The sequence below is a fragment of the Hemicordylus capensis genome, chromosome 3, assembly GCF_027244095.1.
Source record: "Hemicordylus capensis ecotype Gifberg chromosome 3, rHemCap1.1.pri, whole genome shotgun sequence".
In the NCBI taxonomy this organism is placed as follows: Eukaryota; Metazoa; Chordata; class Lepidosauria; order Squamata; family Cordylidae; genus Hemicordylus; species Hemicordylus capensis.
Window position 1 is genome coordinate 91,517,393 of NC_069659.1, and position 22,219 is coordinate 91,539,611.

Below are 22,219 nucleotides of genomic sequence, written 5' to 3' on the forward strand. Positions count from 1 at the left end.
CTTCCACTTATTGTTACTCTGTCCTTTCCTCCCCATCGCAAGAGGTTCTTCTGCCTTAGCTCAGCCATCTCCCACCTTTGCAGGCATCTTTCTTTTCATTGCCCCCAAATTGACCAGTCTAACCTATCTTTATTGCTGGCCCAAAGGTAAGAAATATGTTTTTCACACATTGTTAGATTTCTTGAAGGGAGTGAGGGTGGTGGAATCCTAAGGAATTTTAGAAAAAATTAAGGTGGTGATTTGTAGTTCATGCAGCAGTAATTTATTCTTGATAGTAATCCTCACAACTTTTTCTTTTCTGAGGCTGCAGTCATGTGCACTGTTAACTTGACGGAGTAAAAGTGCTGAGGATCAGATTGTTAGTCTACTTTTCTTCCCAAAGTGTCAGGACTCACAATCAGTGTTCTCTCTCTTTTTTTCCCATCTGTTTGTGGAATGAGTTTTGTTCTGGGTGGTAGTATCAAGGCAGTGTGTGCACACATATATTCCGAGTGGGACCTTCCTGATTCAACCTGAGCAGGATCTAAAATTAACTGAGTGGACATCAGAAAATGTGCGAGTGTGTGCACATGTGCACACCTTAGAGGGAACAGTGCTGACAATGTGCTTGTATGTAACTTGTGCCTGGGGAAGTATTACTATTTATTTACTTAAAATATTTATATTCCTCCCCTCCAGTACTACTGCTCAGGGCAGCTCACAACATCAACAAAACAGATACAGTGTAAAGTAAAAGACTAATAAAGTTAAACAAGTTAAGGCCAAAACCACATTTAAAATTATAAATTTTACAAGTTTCAAATTAAGTTATTAATAAAAAGCTAAAAACTGAGAACCAAAAAACCTACCAGATATAAGCAGCAGAAAAAAACCATTAAAAAGCCTTTTTAAAAAGATGTGTTTTTAATTGTTTTTTAAAAAACACTGAGGGAACATCATTATTTTCTTGGAGCATCAGTAATCTCTAGCTGTAAAATAGAACTTTATGGTTAAGAATATTGATACAATTTGCTGTTCTTTTAAAAACTGCAAAAGAAGAAGAAAAATCCCTGCCGTGATTCCAGTGGCTGGCTTTGGGCTTCTCTTCCAGTCTGTGTTCTCACCTCTAAAATATGAATATTGATCGATTGCCTTTGATCAGGTCTATTGGTCGACTTTGGCCATTTGTGGAGTTTGATGTAAGAATCCCTTATCCCAGGTTTTGACAAAATTTCTTTGATCTTGTTCAATGGATACTTTACAGTATTATAGGACTTAGTGACAGACATTGTGCAGGGAAAGGGTAAATGGGCTTCTCTTTATCCCCTTAAAAGTAACTTAAGTAGAACAGAAACAGGGCTGCCTGGGACAAAGAAAGGTTTTATGAAATAACACTCCCTCTGAATACTTTTGGATCAGAGGGAACAGTGTGGCACAGTGAGTGTAGAGAGGAGTAGGATGACCATCCTCTCAAGGTGTATTTGCAAGACTCATTTGCTAGCAACAAAATTTGAAACCTTTTTAATATAAACAATTGCAAAGTTGCACAGATACTAATTATATTGCTTTACTGGTATCCCATGTTTGAAATACTCAATGAAATGCTAAATAACACTTAGCATGACTAAATAAGCAGTGTAAAAAAAGACATTTATTGGCACATGAGCGGCTTCTTTTGTTTTAAATGTTAAACTTGGGTACTGTGAGTATGGATGTGCATGAATCATGATTTGATGTGCAAGGGCAGCGAGGGTGGGGTGCTGGCACCATGCGAAGGTTGCTGGCAGGCATGTTGTGCCAGCAGGGAACTGTGGCGAGTGGCAGAAGAGCAGGCATGGACCTGCTCTCTTTCCTTTTAAATGTGCCTGGGCTGTATGTCGAACAAATCATGATTCATGCACATCCCTGGCTGTGAGGCAGTTGTGACAGTTTGTGGTGATCCATAAGGAAGGTGACCCTAAGAAACTACTAAATGCGAGGTGACCTCTTTTCGCTCTTAGCTTCTCACCTCACTTTCTTCTCTGATCCCATTCCAATGAGGAAAGGAGAAATTGCACAAATGGAAATAATCCTCAGTTGATAGCAAATCATTGAAGGATAGTAGAGTGGGGTTAGCAACTGGCAGCCAGTGGACCAAACTTTATCTCCAGTGGGTACTTGTACTTTCCTGATGTTAATCCACAGAGAAAAGCAGTATGTATAGGGACTGCAGTTATGGCTGGCTGTTTGCTTTGGTGTATAAGATTGACATGTTACACGCAAAGTGGCCCTCTACAGAAATGGTGAATAGGCCATAAATAGTCAGTGGTCCTTACGAAGAGGTAAATGAATGCTCCAAGATGCTGTAATGGGACATTTGCTTTTTAATATGTATTAATGACCTAGTAAGGAATCTGACCATTGGGGAGGCTAACGTTGCAGAGGGAAGAAACGTATTAAAAATTAAATCTAACTATAAATGGTTGTACCTAAACAAAAATAGAGTTAACAGAACTTGATCTATATGGTCACTAATGCTAGTTGTGTGTGGTGAACCAGTCCTGAGAGTTCTATAAGAACATCACAGCATTGGGAGAGTGAAAATTAAAATGACAGATACTTTGCAACCCGTTGGCTAAGTTAGCTTTTGCCACTCAGGCAAGATATCAGTGTGGAAGCTCTCTGGGCAACCACAGCGACCACCCAGACAAGTAACATAATCAAAGTATAATAGCTATGTGGAATAATGATTGTCCCTTAGAGCAGTTATAGAGCCAGGAGTTGAGGACTCATGAATTTATGCTAAGAGTGATACTCAGGATCTTCTGATTCTGAGCATCACTAACTTATATCAGAATCCCACGCATGTTAACCAGTGTTCCTTCTAATTTTTATAATCAGTGAATGGAAAGAGTTTTGTCCTGGGCAGCAGTGTCAAGTTGGTTTGTGCACATAACAGTCAGAGTGTGTCTCTCTCTCACACACAAACACGCACGTGTGTTGACTATTTCACAAAGCGCGGTGCACAAAATTCTTAACCCTCCCCCCCTGCGGGGTAGGGGACCTGCTGCCGCTTGTCCTCTTCCCCACTTCTAGCTCCGGTCTCTCTGGGCTCTGTCTGGGGAGCCGCAGTGGGGGAGGGGGAGCCACCGCCACTGCATCCTGTCCTCCTCCTGCTGTGGCTGGAACTAGAGGAGGCTCGGCTGGCAGGAGGAGGCAGCGACCCGGCCAGGGAGGGGGGGGGGAAGTGTGGAAATGCTTCCCAGCTAGGGAGAGGAGGAAACAGTGTGCTAGGCAGTTGTGCGACTGTGGCAGGCGTAGCAGAGACTGCACACCTGCCAGAAACTGCTGCACGGGGGCCTGGAAGTTGGTGTGTGCCTGCACGTGTGCACCTTAGAGGGAACAGTGATGTGTTAGCTTAAAAGCCCCAGTGTTTAATGAGGCTTATTCTAGGCCTCAGCAACCTTTCTTTGGCTCTAGGCCAACATTTTGGAGACAGATGGACTTCTGTTGGAGCATTTCAAATAACATCGTACAGTCTCAGAAACGTGCTTGTTCCCTTTTGGTTGTTTCTACTTCTTATAGCATAGTGGAGAAATACCTATCAAATGGTGGGGATGTGTATGTCAGTGTGGCCATAAAGAAAAGCTGCAGGTGGGTGGGTGGGTGAGTGCGAGTGATTGCTCTTCTAATGGTGTGCCCAAATTTAATTCTTATGTATTTATTTAGTACATTTATATACCTCCCCATACAAAAAGGTTCCTAGGTGGCTCACAATATAAAACCAATTTGAAACATCAACACAATTAAAACCATTTAAAATGCACTTACTTCTTGACTGCTATTTTCCAGGCCTGCTAAGCATGCTAATATTTTTCACTTTCTTTAATGTGTACTGTGCTGGTTGATAGGTATGCAAAGAGGACTGATAAAGTAGGGATTGGTGTAATTCCAGGTTGTCCCAATAGCAATGATTGTCTTCCCATGTTTTATTTTAAATATTTAAGTCATTTTTCTATCTTTTTTTTTTTAAACCAACCAAAAACATTTGAAGTACTCTACAAAACTTTAGGGAGATGTGATATTTTCCTATTTGTGAACAGACTTCCAGTTTCGTTGACAACAGTGAACCTTAAGTCAAAGTAATGGTAATGCACTGGTGAATACGCTACAACGTCTTCTAGTTTAAGTGTAAATCTGTAGCTCTCCTTGACATAGATGTGTCCCAAGACTGAATAGAAGCAAGTCAAGAGCCTCCAATTGTCCATTTGCTTCCTTCCTGTATTTAGTGCTGATCAAGGAAAGAACGTCCCATTCTCTCCCATCTCTACTCCATTGATGTTAAAAAACAACAACCCAAAAAAACAGAGACTGCTGAGATTTAGGGTTGGGGTCTTATCTCAGATTAACTAATTGTATTCGTTAATAGTGGTCTTAATTATCTCCCCCCTCCCCGCCGTCACAGTCTAATAGAAGGTCAGAAGCATATACTTCACTGTTTATTAGTTAATTGTCTGCTGTATTTGGAAATCTCAGTCCTAAGGTGAGCGCTTTGCTTTAAAAAGTTTAGTTGTAAATGGTATTTTTGAATTTTCCATCTTATAACTGTGCGATGGGCAATTGTTCCTCACCAAACCTTTGCTTCTGTTGCAGGGCAAATGAAATTGTAAACAGAAGCAGCATGACTACTTTTGGAACTGATTAATCCTATGTATATTATGCAGTCAGCAAATCTTTTACTTAACAGTGAACTGAGGAAAATAATTATCTGAAGCTAAATAAACCTGGCACATTTTAATAAAGAACTAGCTGACCTGGTGCAGAGCATCTGTGCCCTTAGTTCTCCTTGTCTCTCTTCGTCAATCTTCATTTCATTTTTTACCTCCCCTTAGCCCCAGTTTGTTTTGCCCCAGCCCCAGTTCGTTTCCCTCTCTGGCTGGCCAGGCTGCCCCCTCTCCACCGCTGGCTGGCCGTACTGCTCCTGGCTGCCACTCCGCTGCTGGCTGGCCATGCCACCGTGCCTGGCTGCCACTGCTCCACTGCCCCTTCTCCGGCCAGCTGCCCTTGCTGCCCCTTCTTCGTGGCTGGCCTGGCTGCCTGTCTCCATCGTTAATTGGCAGCTGCTTGCGAACTCTTGCGAGAACTACCACACATGTGATTAGCGACGGGTACACCTTATATAAATATATATAAAGAAGATGTCGCCTAAATGAAAGGGAACCATTTTATTTATATTTTGATAGGTTTTTTTTTAATTGACAATAAATAGAATAGTGAATAATAATTATTAAATTTATATAAAACCAGACTTGGCTTATGTGAACTCTTTCACAATAATATACAAAACAGTAGTTTGTATCTAATGAAGAACTTCATACAACATGATCTGGACCGAGATCTGTTAATATCCATAAGAATGGATTCTGCACCTGCTCAGGAACCATGCGGTAGCCATGCCGCAGCTTGTCGAGGTGTCCAAGCCCTGCCCCCAAGCCAGAGTGTGCTATTTAAAGGCAGGCTGGATGCTACGTTCCTCAGTTCTTTTCTGAGCGCCTTTGCGTTTGGACCTTAATCTGCCGCCTCTTAGTCAGAAAGTTGTTCGTGAGTTCTTCATTCTTTAAAAAAAAAAAGAAAAAGCACTGATATCAGTTTAAGACCCATTTCTGGCTGACGAATCATTCTTGACTCCTAACATGGACCAGCTGATGAACTAAGATTGGATTTTGACCCACGGAATGAACTAGATTACTCTTCTTTGCATGTCAAAATGGCTGCTGAGAAAAAAAATCCTTCAAAAGGCGTGAGGGCTGTAACGCCAAACTCCCCTCGAAGGACCTCCATGACCTGTGCCTGATTAGTTTGGGTGAGGAACACAATATCTTCGTGTAAAATTTATTTATTTATTTATTTACACACACTTATATCCCGCTCTTCCTCCAAGGAGCCCAGAGTGGCGTACTACATATTTAAGTTTCTCCTCACAAAAACCCTATGAAGTAGGTTAGGCTGAGAGAGAAGTGACTGGCCCAGAGTCACCCAGCAAGTATCATGGCTGAATGGGGCTTTGAACTCGGGTCTCCCCGGTTCTAGTCCAGCACTCTAACCACTACACCATGCTGGCTATGCCTCTATGCCTATAGTTTTCTAAAGAAACTCAGAAGAATTGGGCACTTGGCCTCAGAGTGGCGATTTATGATGAGGTGTTAATTCCCTCGACTCCGGTCACGCCTCAGCCATTGTCTTTGTCGTCGAAAATGCTGCCGAAATCATCCTCAGCCCCTCCTTCGATACTGATTCCACAATGGTCGAAGTTGGTGAGTTCAACGTTGAAGCATGGGTCGACTCCCAGGCATGGTTCGACATCGGCCCATACCTTGGCATCGACTCCCAAACATGCGTCAACTGCGACCAAGTACAAATAAAAATCCTTGACATCGACCTCAGCATCTGAGTCCTCGCTATCGACATCGAAGCCACCAAAACATGTGTCTTTTGCTACTGACTGCGACCTTGACGTCAAGGGCCAGTCGGGAGGGTCGAAACCATTGAAACGTCCTGGGACTGACTTACCCTCAACTCCTAATGGGAAGTGTCAGAAACTTATCGACTTTACTGGAGAGCGCACCCCATCTCCATCCATGGTGCAACTCCCTTCTTTGATACCGATGGGTTCCTTGGCATCGGCACAGCCGCCTGAGGGCAAACCTTCGGTGCCAATTTCGGTATCAATATGTCTTCTCGTTAGTTGATGCCGATACCGATAGTCTCAATGTCGAGAGTGCATTCACTCTCTCCAGCACCAATGCCGGTCTTTTCATCTCCTCCGTCGACACCGACAGTTCGTCCTAGTATTCCTTCAACCCTATATACTACAGTGATTTCAGTGTCGAGACAGGTCACTCCTTGTTACCAGTCTCCACTCCCTGCCTTCGATATTGAAGATGACGCCAAGGATACCGCTGTGGGCCTCAACCCTTCCATGACGCACACGCTCCTCTCAATGCTGGATTCGTCTTAGAGCACCCCGTCAACATCAACCTTTAGAGACTTCCTCCCATCGGAGGTCAAACCACAGACCACCTCAGCTCCACCAACACGTCCTTCTTGGCTGCCCAGTTATAGAATCTTCTTCCCGATGTGGGTCATAATATAGATATGGCTGCTTGGGAAAAATTATGGAAAACTTATTTAAAGTTTACTGCATGTTATACTTTAAAAGAAAATTATTATAAGATTATGTATAACTGGTATCTGACACCGAAAACATTAGCATTAATGTATAAAAATGTTTCAAACAAATGTTGGAAATTAGGGGTGTGCAATTCGGATTTTCGGGTGATTCGGCTCGGACCCGAGCCGAATCACCCCCGTTCTGTTTTGTGCCCGAATCTGGGTCACCCGAATCACCCTTGATTCGGTTCGGATTCGGATTTAATCCGAATCTGAATCCGAATCGATTCGGGGGGGTAAAAAGGGTCCCAGGGGCAAAATTTTGGGGTGGGGTGGTAGTGCCCAATGGGTAGAGTCTACCACCCCAATTTCAGGGGGATTGGGCAAAGTCCTGATTTTTTGTGAATTTTTAAAGTTTTAGTGACTTTGGGGCAGTTCGGGGGCATAGCATGGGATTTGGGCAAAAGGAGTGGGGTGGGGTGGTAGTGCCTAATGGGTGCAGGCTACCACCCCAATTTCAGGGGGATTGGGCAAAGGGATGATTTTTGGTAAATTTCTGAAAATTTCATGTCTTTGGGGCAGATTGGGGCATATTGGGGCAGAAAGTGGGGGCTGGGGCAGAATAGTGGGGTGGGGTGGTAGTGCCTCATGGGTGCAGGCTACCACCCCAATTTCAGGGGGTTTGGACAAAGGGGTGATTTTTTGAGAATTTTTGAAGTTTTGGTGACTTTGGGGCAGTTTGGGGGCAGAAAGTGGATCTGCCCCAAAAGAGTGGGGTGGGGTGGTAGTGCCTCATGGGTGGAGGCTACCACGCCAATTTCAGGGGGATTGGGCAGAGGGCTGATTTTTTGAGAATTTTTGAAGTTTGGGTGTCTTTGGGGCAGATTGGGGGCAGAAAGTGGATCTGCCCCAAAGGAGTGGGGTGGGCTGGTAGATAGTGCCTGATGGCTGGAGGCTACCACCCATCCCCAATTTAAGAGTGATTGGGCAGAGGGGTGAATTATGGTGAATTTATTTGTATGAGGTTTGTCTTCATAAGGTGAAGTGTGCTAAATTGATTACTTCCTCATATTATTCATAGTAAAGGAAAGTGTGAAAAAGTGAAAGTGGGGTCATGAGAGTTGTTTAATTGAAAAAAATCTCATTTGCTATGATAGAATGAGAATTCACACCTCAGAAGTTTTTTCTGAGGTGTGAATTCTCATTCTATCATAGCAAATGAGATTTTTTTCAATTAAACAACTCTCATGACCCCACTTTCACTTTTTCACACTTTCCTTTACTATGAATAATATGAGGAAGTAATCAATTTAGCACACTTCACCTTCTGAAGACAAACCTCATACAAATAAATTCACCATAATTCACCCCTCTGCCCAATCACTCTTAAATTGGGGATGGGTGGTAGCCTCCAGCCATCAGGCACTATCTACCAGCCCACCCCACTCCTTTGGGGCAGATCCACTTTCTGCCCCCAATCTGCCCCAAAGACACCCAAACTTCAAAAATTCTCAAAAAATCAGCCCTCTGCCCAATCCCCCTGAAATTGGTGTGGTAGCCTCCACCCATGAGGCACTACCACCCCACCCCACTCTTTTGGGGCAGATACACTTTCTGCCCCCAAACTGCCCCAAAGTCACCAAAACTTCAAAAATTCTCAAAAAATCAGCCCTTTGTCCAAACCCCCTGAAATTGGGGTGGTAGCCTGCACCCATGAGGCACTACCACCCCACGCCACTATTCTGCCCCAGCCCCCACTTTCTGCCCCAATATGCCCCAATCTGCCCCAAAGACATGAAATTTTCAGAAATTTACCAAAAATCATCCCTTTGCCCAATCCCCCTGAAATTGGGGTGGTAGCCTGCACCCATTAGGCACTACCACCCCACCCCACTCCTTTTGCCCAAATCTCATGCTATGCCCCCGAACTGCCCCAAAGTCACTAAAACTTTAAAAAATCGCCAAAAATCAACCATGAACCGAATCACCCGAATTTTTTGTGCCCGAAATTCGGGTGATTCGGCTCGTGCCCGAAAAAATTCGGGGGGCATCGTGGGTGATTCGGTTCGGCCCTGAATCACCCGAAATTGTTCGTTTCGGGCACAGATCGTTCTGTGCCCGAAATTTTTTGCACATCCCTATTGGAAATGTGGAAAATATGAAGGAACTTTTTTCCATATGTGGTGGTCATGTGGGAAGGCAAAGGCTTTTTGGGATATGGTATATAATGAGTTGAAGAAAAATTTTTAAATGACATTTCCCAAGAGGCCAGAATCCTTCCTGCTGGGAATAACCCAAGGAGAGTTTTCCAGAAGAAGTTTAACATTTTTTATGTATGCAACCACGGCAGCTAGGTTAGTATATGCACAGAAATGGAAAGACACTAAAATGCCCTCCAAAAGAAGTTTGGTTGATAAAAATTTTGGAATATGCTGAGATGGCAAAGCTTACAGCACTTATAAGGGATGGAAATTTGGAATCTTTCAAAGATTGGGAACCATTTTTACTTTACTTAAAGAACAATTTTTCTAATATGGACTTTTCAGCAGGGTTTGAAATATAGAAATAGCAGGTTGGGTTGGGTAAAATCGAGTAGTAATGTGGAATAGCTATGTTTTGAATTATTATAGCAATGGTTTATATGTATAGTTAACATGAACCGCTCAGATAGGAAGCGGGAAGTCGATATTTACTTAATTAAATAAATGAATGTAATTTGAATGTAAAGCAATTGTAAAAGCCAATAAAAATGCAAAAATAGAATCCTCTTCCCTGGCACACCTGCGGTTTTACCCACATTGCGCCCATTCATGTAGTCAGTTCTAGACCAGCAATTACCACCTGCCCACCCACAGTGCCTTACGTCTGCGAAACAGCCAAGCCTTGGAAACCCCCGACACCGGTTCTGTCCTTCTTGTCGTTGACCACATTACCTCTGGCAACTTCCCGAGGGCACGCCACTTCGTATCTCTCCACGGCTACTCAAACCAGCACTCCGAGCATTGGACATCAGGCTTCTCAGACCAAGCATCCTGCGACCCATTATGTAGTAACTCAGACAAGAGCATTACCTTTCTCTCCGGTGACCACAGTAGAAACCCAAACTGCTGTTCCTTCGTCACCAACGGGTTCACCCTCCGAGCATTATGGCTCTTCAGATTTTCAATCAGACCCTGAAGGAGAAGAAGCCATCGTGGAGCCCTTGGCTGATGTGGCCCCTTCTATTTATGTCTCCCTTAATGAGGAGATGAAGGCATACCATACACATGTTCGGGCCATGGTGGAGGCACTTGGTCTCGATCTGAGATTCAAACTAGCTACTATAGACGACTCCGTCTACAATTTTATGATTAAGACACAGTCCACTGCATCGGTGGCCCTGCCTATGCTTCCAGTTATTACACGGGCAGCAAAATGCGCGTGGAAGGTCCTACATACCTTCACCCCCACATCTAAAAGTCTTGAGAGTCTTTACTAAATACAGGGAAAAGATAATATTTACCTGTTGAAGCACCCTGCTCCCAACTCGTTGGTGATTGACTGCACCATTTTCTAAGTTTGGAAAATGCCATACGGTCCCACCTGAAAAAGGAGGATGCAAGTGAGAGGTGACCAATTATGCTGCATGTACTGCCAAGTTTAATTCTCGCCTTTGGGAGAATTTGCAAGGGGACCTGGACACTATCCCCACCAAAAAGCATACTTACCAGAAGAGAGGTACATCTGCATCTGGGATCTGGTGACTCTCTTCCAGCGACACCCTGTACAGCAAGCGCAGTTAATACAATGCCTGCTCGGCCTTGTGACCTCCTGCAATACAGTCATCCACTATGCCCGCCTGAAAATGCAGAAACTACAGATGTGGTTTCTGTCGGTCTTCCATTCCATCAGACACAGTCAAAGGAAGCGACTGGAGATAACCACCCCAAGACCTACAATTGCTGACCTGGTGGATGGAACGCAGAAACCTCAGTGGGGTACTGTTCCAAGCACCATCGCCATCAGTGTGGCTGACAACAGATGCTTCCCTTCGAGGCTGGGGTGCTCACTGTGAATGTCCTCAGACCCTAGGGAAATGGTCCCCACACCAGGCTCGGCTTTATATCAACTTCTTGGAGTTGCTAGCTGTTTTTCATGCACTTCAAGCTTTCCTGCCAGTCGTACAAGACAGAACCGTCCAAGTTAAACTCGACAACACGACGGCTCAAGCGTACATCAACCGTCAGGGCGGAACTGTATCCCGCAGTTTGTGTGCTCTCAGTGTTGAGATGTGGCACTGGTGCATCCGACACAGAGTCTCCCCAGTTGCCGTGCATATCAAGGGTCTGGACAATATCCTGGCTGACAACCTCAGTCGGGTTTTCCTCCAGGATCGGCAACACGAGTGGGAGCTCAAATCAGAATACATAACTCCTTCCAGCATTGGATACAACCATCAGTAGACTTGTTTGAAACCTCAACAAACACGAAATGTGCCCACTTTTGCTCCAGGGCGGGACACTATCCCTGGTCCTTAGGAGGTACCTTTCAACTGGACTGGTCACAGGAGACACCATATATATTTTCTCCACAGCCGATAATCGCTAGAGTCGTAGCTTGTCTTTCGCGTCCTACAGCCTGCATTCTCATAACACCGTGGTGACCAAGGCAACCTTAGTTTCCACAGGTATGCAGACTGCCCAGGAACCTGTATTACCAGCTAGCTCAGAGACTGGACCTTCTCTCACAAGATGACGGTCACATCCTTCACCCAGACATTCACACACTCCAGTTGACCATTTGATGAATAGGCTTCTAAACCATATCTTACTCAACCAAAAGAAGGCCTCTACCAGACGCAATTATTTGATCAAGTGGCTCCAGTTCAAGACCTATGTAAGGTCCCCTGATTTTCTACCAAGTCAGGCGTCTGTCCAGCAAGTACTGCTGTATCTCTCCACTCTGAAGTCGCAAGGACTGGCCAACGTCTTGCTGAAGGTCCATCTGGCTGCCTGTTTGTCAAAGTACCCAGGTTGTGATGGAAAGACACTATTTTCTCATCCAAAAAGGAAAGCCTTTTTGAAAGGCCTTTCAAATGTCTATCCTCCAGTGAAAGCCCCAGTAGAGCAACGGAGCCTATCTTCGTTGCTTTCCTCACTTCCCCAGGCACCATTTGAACCCATGGCTACAGCACCTTTGAAAATGGTTTCCTTAAAGACTGCCTTCCTGATCGCCATCACCACAGCACAGTGAGTCAGTGAGCTTACGGCTCTTAGAATTGATTCTCCATACACAAGATTCTATTAAGATAAGGTCCGGATGCGCCTAGACTCCTCTTTTTAAAAAAACAAACAATCCAAAAGTTGTGTCTAGTTTTCACCTGAACCAGGACATCCTTCTGCCTACCTTTTTCAGGAATCCTTCCTCTGCCCTGGAGAGATCCATGCTCTTGCTAGATGTGTGCAGAGCTCTCTTGTTCTACATGGCACGCATAAAGGACTTTAGACGCCTCCACACGCCTCTTCATAGCCTACAAAGGCCCCACCAAGTGCTCTTGTATTTCTAGACAACAATTGTCAAGGTGGCTCATCGAGCTGATCCTGCTCACCTATAGTCTACAGAACAAGACTCTACCAGAAGCCATCTGGGCCCATTCCACCCGAGCCTATGCTTCCTTGCCTGCACACCTTTCCGGAGTGACCTTCATGGACATCTGCAAAGCAGCAACCTGGTCGTCGGAATTCCCCTTTGTTAAGCACTACGTCATCTGCTGCTGCTGAGGCTAGCTTCAGGAGGAGTGTTTTAAAAGGGTGTTGCAATAATATCTATTGCAGCCTCCTTCATTGGGAGCTTGCTAAACACCCAATCTTATGGATATCAACAAATCTTGATCAAGATAAACAGGTTGCTCACCTGTAACTGATGATCTGGTAGAGATCCGTCAAAAGGACCCTCCTGACCTCCCCTCTGCAGTAGTAGTGCTCTGCTATGTGCGTAGTGTTGTGCATGCCATTGCTCTTGATGTCTCTTTCAACGATGATGAACTAATCTCCTTACCTGGATGGTTGTCCTCCACGGTGGTCGTCCAAGAACTGAGGGATGTTGTATTCAGCCTGCCTTTAAATAGCATGCTCTGGTGTGGGGGTGGGGCTTGGATGCCTCGACAAGCTGCGGCATGGCTACCGTATGGTTCCTGTGCAGGTGCAGAACCCATTCTTATGGATGTCGACAGATCTCTACCAGATCATCAGTTACAGGTGAGCAACCTGTTTTTCCAAAGCCGACAGTTTGTATCAGATAGGAGAAACATGGGTTTACTCAACCTGAGTTTGGAGCTAGAGTAGAAGCTAGAGTTGTATTCTCAAATATACCCTTTTACTTTCTCCTATATGAGTGGCTTCAGTTCATTTATATGAGGAAAAGTCAGCAACACACATGAGAGACTCTGTTGCAGTATGTTGCTATAGCTGTTGCAGCTTAAATAGGGTCATCAGAGAGGCATTATAGCATTGAATGGCAAAGGGAACTTTGCAGTCAGGGATAGGATCAGGCTATAAGTCTGTGAGGATTTGTTTTGGTGAGTTTGGCAGTTGTTCACTATTTTGATTGAGGATATACTCTAGCTATCTCAAGTTGGGTGGTATTTCAAATATGTCTTATCAGTCTAAAGTTTTTTTCATATTAAAACAAATTTGCTTTTAAAAAATAATGGAATAAGAAAATAATACGTTTTATGCCATAAAGGATCAAAGCAGACATCAAAAAGGTGACTAATTGTGGTTTGTATCAAATGCACAAAATAAGTTGGGGAGAGAGAGAGAGAGAGAGATTCTTTTCTGTTGATGGATTGTTAACTTTGAGCAAAGGTCACCTATTGGTTCAGTTTTGCATACTGTACTAATTTTAATTAAAACAGCCCTCTAGTTTGCCACTCGCAAAGGATACATAACAATTCTTTCCAGGTTAATAATTGCTAGACATTCACTCATGTAACCAATAGGTGGTAGATATTTTCCTACATATTAGGAAGGTGTGTTGGGTCAAATCCTCTAGTATATAGTCCGTTTTCCCCAGTACCAGCCATGTGATCTTGTTTAAGATAAGGCTCATGTTAAAGTGTATAAAGGAAACAAAAGCTTTGGTTATAGTGCAGTGTGAAATGCTGAATTTCAGGTACACAAGTACAGAGATTTTCAGCAAAGGCTTGATTCCCCCCCACCCCCTTTTGTCTGTGCCTACTACACACTTGCCTTGTAAATTAGTCACATAACATAATGTGATTTCACAGATCATTTTGTTTCCTTTTTCATAAATATAGTGTAGATACCAGTTACTCCTCAGATCTTCAGTAGAAAAGCATGGGGCACTATTTTGTTATAAAACAAAATCAGTTTTGATATGTGGAAAAGTTGTTGATAAAGTCATATGCTTATATACAAACAATTCCAGATCCACTTATTATTCTTGGAAAATGATGCATGACCTTTCTGTTTGAAATAGCAATTGGTATAAGAGGGGTGTGTGTTAATATTTTGCTGCATATATTTTAATAATATATATGATAGGGTGATAAATGGACTAGTATAATTTAAATAACAGCATTTTAATTTTTCAGACTACTTCAATTAATATGTAACATTTATATGGTACTTTTTGACTGTTTAAAGCATTTCACATGCACAATTTCAGACTTTCTTAGAAGATCATTGTACTGATCAGTAGTATTATCTATTGCAAGCTAAGACTGAGAAATAGAGTTCTGATAAAGCCACCCATTGAGTTTGTGGTTAAGGAAAGAATTGAATTGGAGACTTCATGGCCCACAACCCACTATACAATTCTATCTCTCTACAGCTGTTTGTGTTTGTGTTTGCAGATATGAGAGTGTACTACTAGTTCCAATTTATAGATAGCAAATAAAGCCCAGTGAATAGTATGGGCGGGGGGTGGGGGTGGCTGATGCTCTAGCAGTTTTGAAGCTAAGCGACTGTGGACTTGGTTTTTGCACTGCACTTTCTGACAGGAAGGGAGGAGGAGGACAGTATAAGTACAGTACAATGAAGTGAAAGTTGAGTACCCAAGGTTGTGCATTAGCCCTGATCTGGAGCTTCTCAAGTCTAGCAGAAGACTATTTTTACGTTGTTGCATGTGGGAATCCTTGCTGCTAGGAATAGATTTAACATTGTCGCTTCTGACAGTGCTAATTACCTGTTGGCAAGGAAAGAGGTATCCTGGTCGTTGATCATCTCCTTGAGTATCTATATACAGTGTGGGAATCTCAGGTTCTGGAAAAGTGCCCCCCGACCCCAGAACGTCTTTTGCATGAAGTATACTGTACTAAATTACACAGAATTTGTACATCAAAGCCTGTTTCTGAGGCATGTGGATCACTCTTGCCAGACCAGGTCATGTAGTCTATGTTTGAGGGGGCAATTTAACCCAGATTCTAGTCCAACCAGGGGCATAGTGAGACCCCTGGGGGGCAGGGGACAAAATATTTTTTGGGGCTCAGTGGTCCCTCTAATTTTTTTCATCTCTGTGTGGAATGAGTTTTGTTCTGGGTGGCAGTATCAAGGTAGTGTGCGCGCACCTGCGTTCAGAACGGGGCCTTCCTGATTCAGCCTGAGTGGGATCTAAAATGAACTGAGCGGACATCCAAAAAGTTATGAGCGCACGCATGTGTGCACGCCTTAGAGGAAACAGTGTTGCTCCCCTCCCACTTCATGCGTGCAAAACGTGCACGGCTCCAGTGCCCAAAGCCACACTCTCTGTATCTGACATCAGATGCCAGGGGCAGGGCAACCAACATCTCCCTGCCCTACCCGGCTGCCGACCCCTGTCCTGCCGCCGCTATTTCTGTTTACCTCCAGAGGGTGGGAGGCTGGTGGGCAGGCGCTTTAGCTGGCTGGCTGGCTTCTCCAACCAGCCTCTGTCTGGCCACTCCAGCTGAACTGAGCACCTGCGTAATTCAGACATGGACATCACATTCTTGTTCATCTTGGGCATACGATGTCCATATCCAAACTGCACAATTAGGCCGGACAGAGGCTGGCTGGAGAAGCTGTCCGGTCAGCTACAGTGCCCGCCGCTGCTGCTCGGAGACCTCCACCGCTTGGAGGCCAACAGAAATAGCTGTGGTGCAGTGGCAGGGCAAGGGAAAGGACAGGGGCAGAGGTGGCCTGCTTGGGGGGGCCCCTGACCCTCTGGGCCCAGGGACATTTATCCCTTTTTGTCCAACGGGTGCTATGCCCATGAGTCCAACCCTATAAATTTTGATCATACTTTCTCAAGGTATATTTCTGTCAAAATAACAAAATTATTTGAAACAGCACTTAATGTTGGCACAAACTTTATACAATCACCATAGCTGAAGTCTCCCATGTGTTTTTTGTATTATTGTATAGTATGTTTATACTAATTTGACAAATACCAAATGTTTGTGTGTACAATGGAGAATTGGCTTGCTATGGGAATTATAACTGTTCAATGTTTTTCAATCATGTATAGTTGACATTCTCTCTAGAGTGTAGGTGATATGTAGTTTTAGATTATTGCATCTGTACCAGTATTTTAGCATTACCTGTAAAATTACATTTTGTTCCAGTTTGCTTAAAATTGGAAAACAATTATGATGTTGCTAGTAATTGCTCCCTATATTTATAAAGTATGATCTGTGTGTGGATTATCCCATGCGATAAATGCAGGAAAGGCGAGAAGAGAATGACTACCTATGGTAGAGACCCCTTACTTTCAGAAAAATAGCAGGGAGTCAGAAGTACCCCTGCCTAACCAGAAACGCATAAAATTGGCTGTGGATTGCATAATGCACTTCTTTTATGCCCCTGGGGAATATTTAATAAAACCCTAGGAGCAGAGGGTAATGTCGTGGGGCTAGCCATGAGCCAATTGAGGATGAATAAGTTGTATGAACTGAGCAGGATGTCAGCACAGCAGTTGGGTGGGAAGATTTTTTTGGTCATCTTACTTATTGGCATCCTGCCTAAGAGAGGGGAAATAAAGCTCCAGATATATGCATGTGGACATCCCTGAAGCTCCTTCCCCCTCCACCACTCATGCACACCTTTGCAGACAAGCAGGGGGCTGAGCCCCCTGAAAGTGTTCCAAGGAGAGGGAATTGGGCTCAGAGGCATGTAGTCAGCCCCAAGCTTCCCCTTTCTTCAAAAGAGTCTTTAAAATAACAAATGGTGGCTGAGCCTTCCTTTGCCACCAGAAGGATCAGGGTGGTGGGGTTTGGGCTCAGAGTATATATTGTTGGAGCTCTTCCTCAGAGCACAAAGGCTGTGCATTAGCCCTGATCTAGAGATTCTCAAGTCTAGCAGAAGCCTATGCTTATGTAGTTGCATACGGGAATCCATGCTGCTAATAGATTTAGCATACTTACTTCTACACAGATGATTTCAGTTTTAAAGGTGGGCTCAGCTCTTCACCTCTCTAAGGGTCATCTGGGTTGAGAAGGAACCACTTTCATCTCCCTTCACAATATTTTTTTCTGAGTACTGATAGATGGGATGAGACTAAGTAATTCCTCTTTCAACTCTTTGTAGAGGATGAGCAAGAAATTAATTTCCTCAGCCCACATAACTCCTCTATCCTTTGTAGGTCTAGGGCTAGCACAGGGCTGGGCAAACTTGGCCATCCAGCTGTTGTTGAACTACAACTCCTGTCATTACCAGTGACAATAAATTGTGACTGGGAATGCTGGGAGTTGTAGTTCAACGGCAGTTTACCCACCCCTGTGCTAGCACATTCACATTGCCTTTTGTTGCATGGAATATTCCATGATAGTGGAGCAACTTGGGTTTTCTGACAGTGTTGTGGTTTATTGTGCACAGATGTTTTGGCTCAGAACAGCACAAAAAGGCTTTCAAGGCTTTCAAGGCATATACCCAGAAGAGAGAGAAATAATGCACTTCCATAGTTGTGCATGCTGTTCTTATAGCACAAGGATGGAAAGAGCAGTGAGTGCAAGCACAGTAGCGCTGTAATTCTAAAAATAGCATTTTGGGTGCTCTTGTGCTTGGATTATACTTATAGGACTTAGAGTGTCAGGAGGAGTCTTTAGTTATTCAGCAGTTAGATGTTCCTTTGTCCAAGTGTTCAAGTAGTTAACTGCAACACTGTACTGGGATTGGAATTTCTGTAATTTCTCAAACTTGGGTCCCCAGATGTTGTTGGACTTCAACTCCCATAATCCCCGTTGGGAATTTGGGAAATAAAGCCTTTGGCCACTGTGGTTGGGGATTATTTCCCAAATTCCCAATGGGGATTATGGGAGTTGAAGTCCAACAACATCTGGGGACACAAGTTTGAGGACCCCTGTTGTAAGTGATATTCTATGCATGTCGAATACTGCTTTTTAGATAAATTATGTTCACCACTAAAGATGTCTCTAAATTACAGTAGGCTTGTTAGCTTGGTTCCATCCATTATTTTAGATGGTTTGTTTTCTTATCATAGGTCTTAGTCGAATATCCCTTCACCTCTATTAGTTTCTATGTGCTTGTTATCTTTTTTCTCTTTATTTACACTAGAGTTTAATTCTCCACTCAAGATATCCTCCAAGTTTGAGCAACTAGAGCCAATTCTGAAGAACTTTTTTGAAGTTTAATTTCCTTGTTTTTTTAAAAAGGGAAATGATTGAATTATGTTTGCTTATTATTACATTTTTATACCACCCTATCTAAAAGGCTCTGGGTGGTATATTTATTTATGTGTGCGCAATGTGGAGTTGTGAAGAGCGTGTTAATTTTTTACTACTATAATATTTGCAATTTACCCAGCACTTGAAGTGTTCAATTTATTTTATTTACTTGTTTAACATGCATAGGAATGTATCATGCTTCTTAGTACAACCATTACAGAAGATGATCAAAATTAGTGGGCCAGCCTCATTAATCTGTGATATAATGTACTAATACTTTTTTAAAAATTGCTTAATATAGATCTTGTAACAGTTATCAGTGATACTAGAGGTAGCATACTTCTCAGTACCACGTTTTAGGCACCAGCAGTCCAGAAGATGTTATATTATCCTTGCAATGTATTCACACTGTTACCACAAGCTTGTAACCAAGGACTAAGACTAACTTTCTAGTTAAACATGGCACACAGACTCATTGAGCATATAGTAAACCCCTCATCAGCTGTATTATGTTACAACATACCTACAATGCAATTCACTTTTTCATCATTTGCAGATGGAGATTTAGAAAAACCTAGGACTAAAAAGCCAATTCACTAGACTTGTTTCTTAGAACTGCTTTTATTGGGTTATAGTGTGTTGTTTTCCTTTCCAGCTTCTGCAGGGTAAACTTTGAAACTACTGTGTATCAGTAATTTCTCAACAGAACTTCACCAAATTTGGGGATAAGGTGGAACTTGACACTTGATCACTCCCTGCCAAATCTCAAGCAGTTGGGGTAATCGGTTTCAATTCTATGATCAATAAAAATTTCTGGGTTTAACATGAGAGATCATGGTTTTTTAATAGATTCAGGGGAGGTCCACCTGAGGGTGCTGCCAGCTCGTCTGGTGGCAACTAAAAGGCGTGCCTTCTCTGTAGTTGTCCCAGGACTGTGATATGCACTTCCTGCTGAGATTAATGATGCTCCATCCCTGTTGGTTTTTAGGAAACAAAGTCATATCTCTTCAGCTGAGATTTTTAGCTAGTTGGAGTGCTTTTATTGATAGTTGGTGTGCTTTTATTGATATTTTAATCTGATTTTTATATGTATCCACTGTTAAATTCTAGGTTTGTTTTATGCTGTAAACCACCTAGAGATTTGGTTAGTGGGCGGCATAAAAATTTATTATTTATATATATATATATATTAAAAAAAACTCCCAATTTTACAGGTACTCTCATACCTATAGAATCATTGCTAATGTATCTGTAATTTTTAAGAACTCTGTACTAAATTTGGGGAGTTGGGGTTGTGTTCAAAGTCTAGTTACTCTGCCAGATTTCAGAGATTAGAAATCTCTGCTGTTTTATGACCAAAAGAATATTCCACTCAGACAACTGCCATTATTTTTTGGGGCAAACATTTTGTCACAAAATTAAGTCCCACTTCTGCAATATGTTGTGACACTTGTCCAGACTAGACTACCTTGCTATAATGGGGACTTCAAAGGCTAATAACTCAAGAAATACTCAGTGTGTTTTTTCTATTGACCCAATTTAAAGTACACGCTCTCTCTCACTCTTAAAGGGGCAAGAAAATAAGGAGCATTACTTGCAGCCAAATATGTGAAAAATGGATTATTACAGCAATAGTTTTCAAACTGTGTATTCTAGTCATTCTTCAGTGGATCTGTATGAAATGCTGTTGCTTCTTCCATGATTACTCTGTTCCAAATTTCAGGAAGTTTTAACAACTGGTTTGGATGTTTATGTCCAAATAGAATGTTCAGGATTTATAACGGTAGAATGCGTTTCCCCCCCATTTCACCTTAACTATATCGATACTGCCATGCTTGTATAATTTTAATATACAACTTGTTTAGTAAAAGTAGCTCTCTTATAAATGTCATGGAGAATAAGGAAACCACCTTCTGCTCAATGAGAATACTTAATTATTTAGATATTTAAGGGAAAGAACCAAGTTTTTGCATTTGATATGTAATAGCATATTAGAGGTAGTTGCTTATACAGCCAGCAGACCAGTTAAGGATCTCATTTTAGTAGGAGCTTGTATGTATTTGGTGTGAAAAAGACACTCTCTGTGACTGATAACCTATGTCTGAAAACCTGTCAAGAACAGATAAATATAAAAGGACAGATGTTTGTTAGCCCATTTCAAATGAAAAAAAAAAATGTGTTGTATCCTTCTATTTCTGCCCCATCTTGTCAGTCAGTTAATTAGTGACTTTATTAGCAGCGGTGTAATCAAGGTGTGCTCAAGATCAAAAGATAATGCCATTCAGCCAGAAAGTGATTTTAAGAGAGAGTCTGTTCTTATGGAGGAATGTGCTGTTAAACTGTCCTCAAAAGTAGACAGAGAGCTAAATTGTGGAATAAGTTACACTATGGCCAGCAAGACAAATAGCCATTCTGAATGTGTAGATTGGGAAACTTAGGTTGATACAGAAAGTGTTATAAAGATTGACTCTTACATTTTGGATGATTCATATAGTCAGCATAAAATATAGCTACTGTATGGAGCTAGTGTTGATGCTTCTTCATGACACCAACTGGATGCGGGGGCCATACATTTTGAAAGCCACTGGCACTCCACAATTATGTGGAGAAGAATCTGGCATTGAGGCTCTCTCCATGATTGGGGGAATCCACATCTGACTCTCAAATTTTAGGTCTCAGGTTTGGGCACATGGCACACAAAAGTATTTCCAGTGGCATCTTTGTGGGGATCATCAAATCTGTTGTCGTTAGTAAGACTCATTACACAGCTAACTGCTGTAGTCAGCTTAGTGTAACACTGAGTGGCCATTTTGGAGCAATAGTAGTGCTGACATAATGGTTGAACCATTTCTAGGGCTGCTGTTTAAAGATGTTCTTTCTGACATCTGATTAATGTTTCTTTATGTTCACAGTGTTTGCTGCTGGCCTCTCCCCTCCCCCCCACCCCACAGGATGATATGAAATTTGAAAGAAGACGATGCATACAGGTAACTCTTAAGCTTCCATATACTTTTAGAACATGTTTGGAACTTCTTAAAATACTGGTTTGTATATTTGCTCTTATATAGTCCAGCTTGTGAATCCCTACTTGCCTTGTAACTTGTGCCTAGCAAGTCTCTAGGGTACCAGGCTAGGATGCTTTTTTAAAAAAACTGGAAAAGAATTTCAGTGCTATTGATACCGCAGATGATTATCATGGATATTTATTGGCAGGTTGGCTAGGAACATTTTTGTACTTAATTTGCAATGTAAGCAAGCAAGCAACTAGAGTTTTGTAAGATGGATATATATGTCTTAAAATTGCATCTTTTGCTTCATGAAAATGACTAGAAAAGATGACTTGGTGTTATTCAGTATTAGATCAGCTAGTGTATATAGATATAGATGTATACAATTTCACAATTGATATGGCCCATAGAACAGTGGGGGCTATAATCTGGATTGTGTCAC

At 42.6% G+C, this 22,219-nt stretch overlaps 1 protein-coding gene across 2 annotated transcripts in view; it reads left to right on the top strand.

Annotated features, from left to right (window-relative positions):
- DYRK1A (dual specificity tyrosine phosphorylation regulated kinase 1A) overlaps window positions 1–22,219 on the top strand; it is a 192,351-nt gene that overhangs the window by 32,602 nt on the left and 137,530 nt on the right. For both annotated transcript variants that reach the window (XM_053307634.1, XM_053307633.1), the window contains one exon: window positions 21,682–21,756. Coding sequence is in view for 1 of the 2 variants with exons in the window: in XM_053307633.1 (XP_053163608.1) it covers window positions 21,747–21,756 (10 nt within the window). In the remaining variant the exon portion in view is untranslated. The remainder of the gene's footprint in view (window positions 1–21,681; window positions 21,757–22,219) is intronic.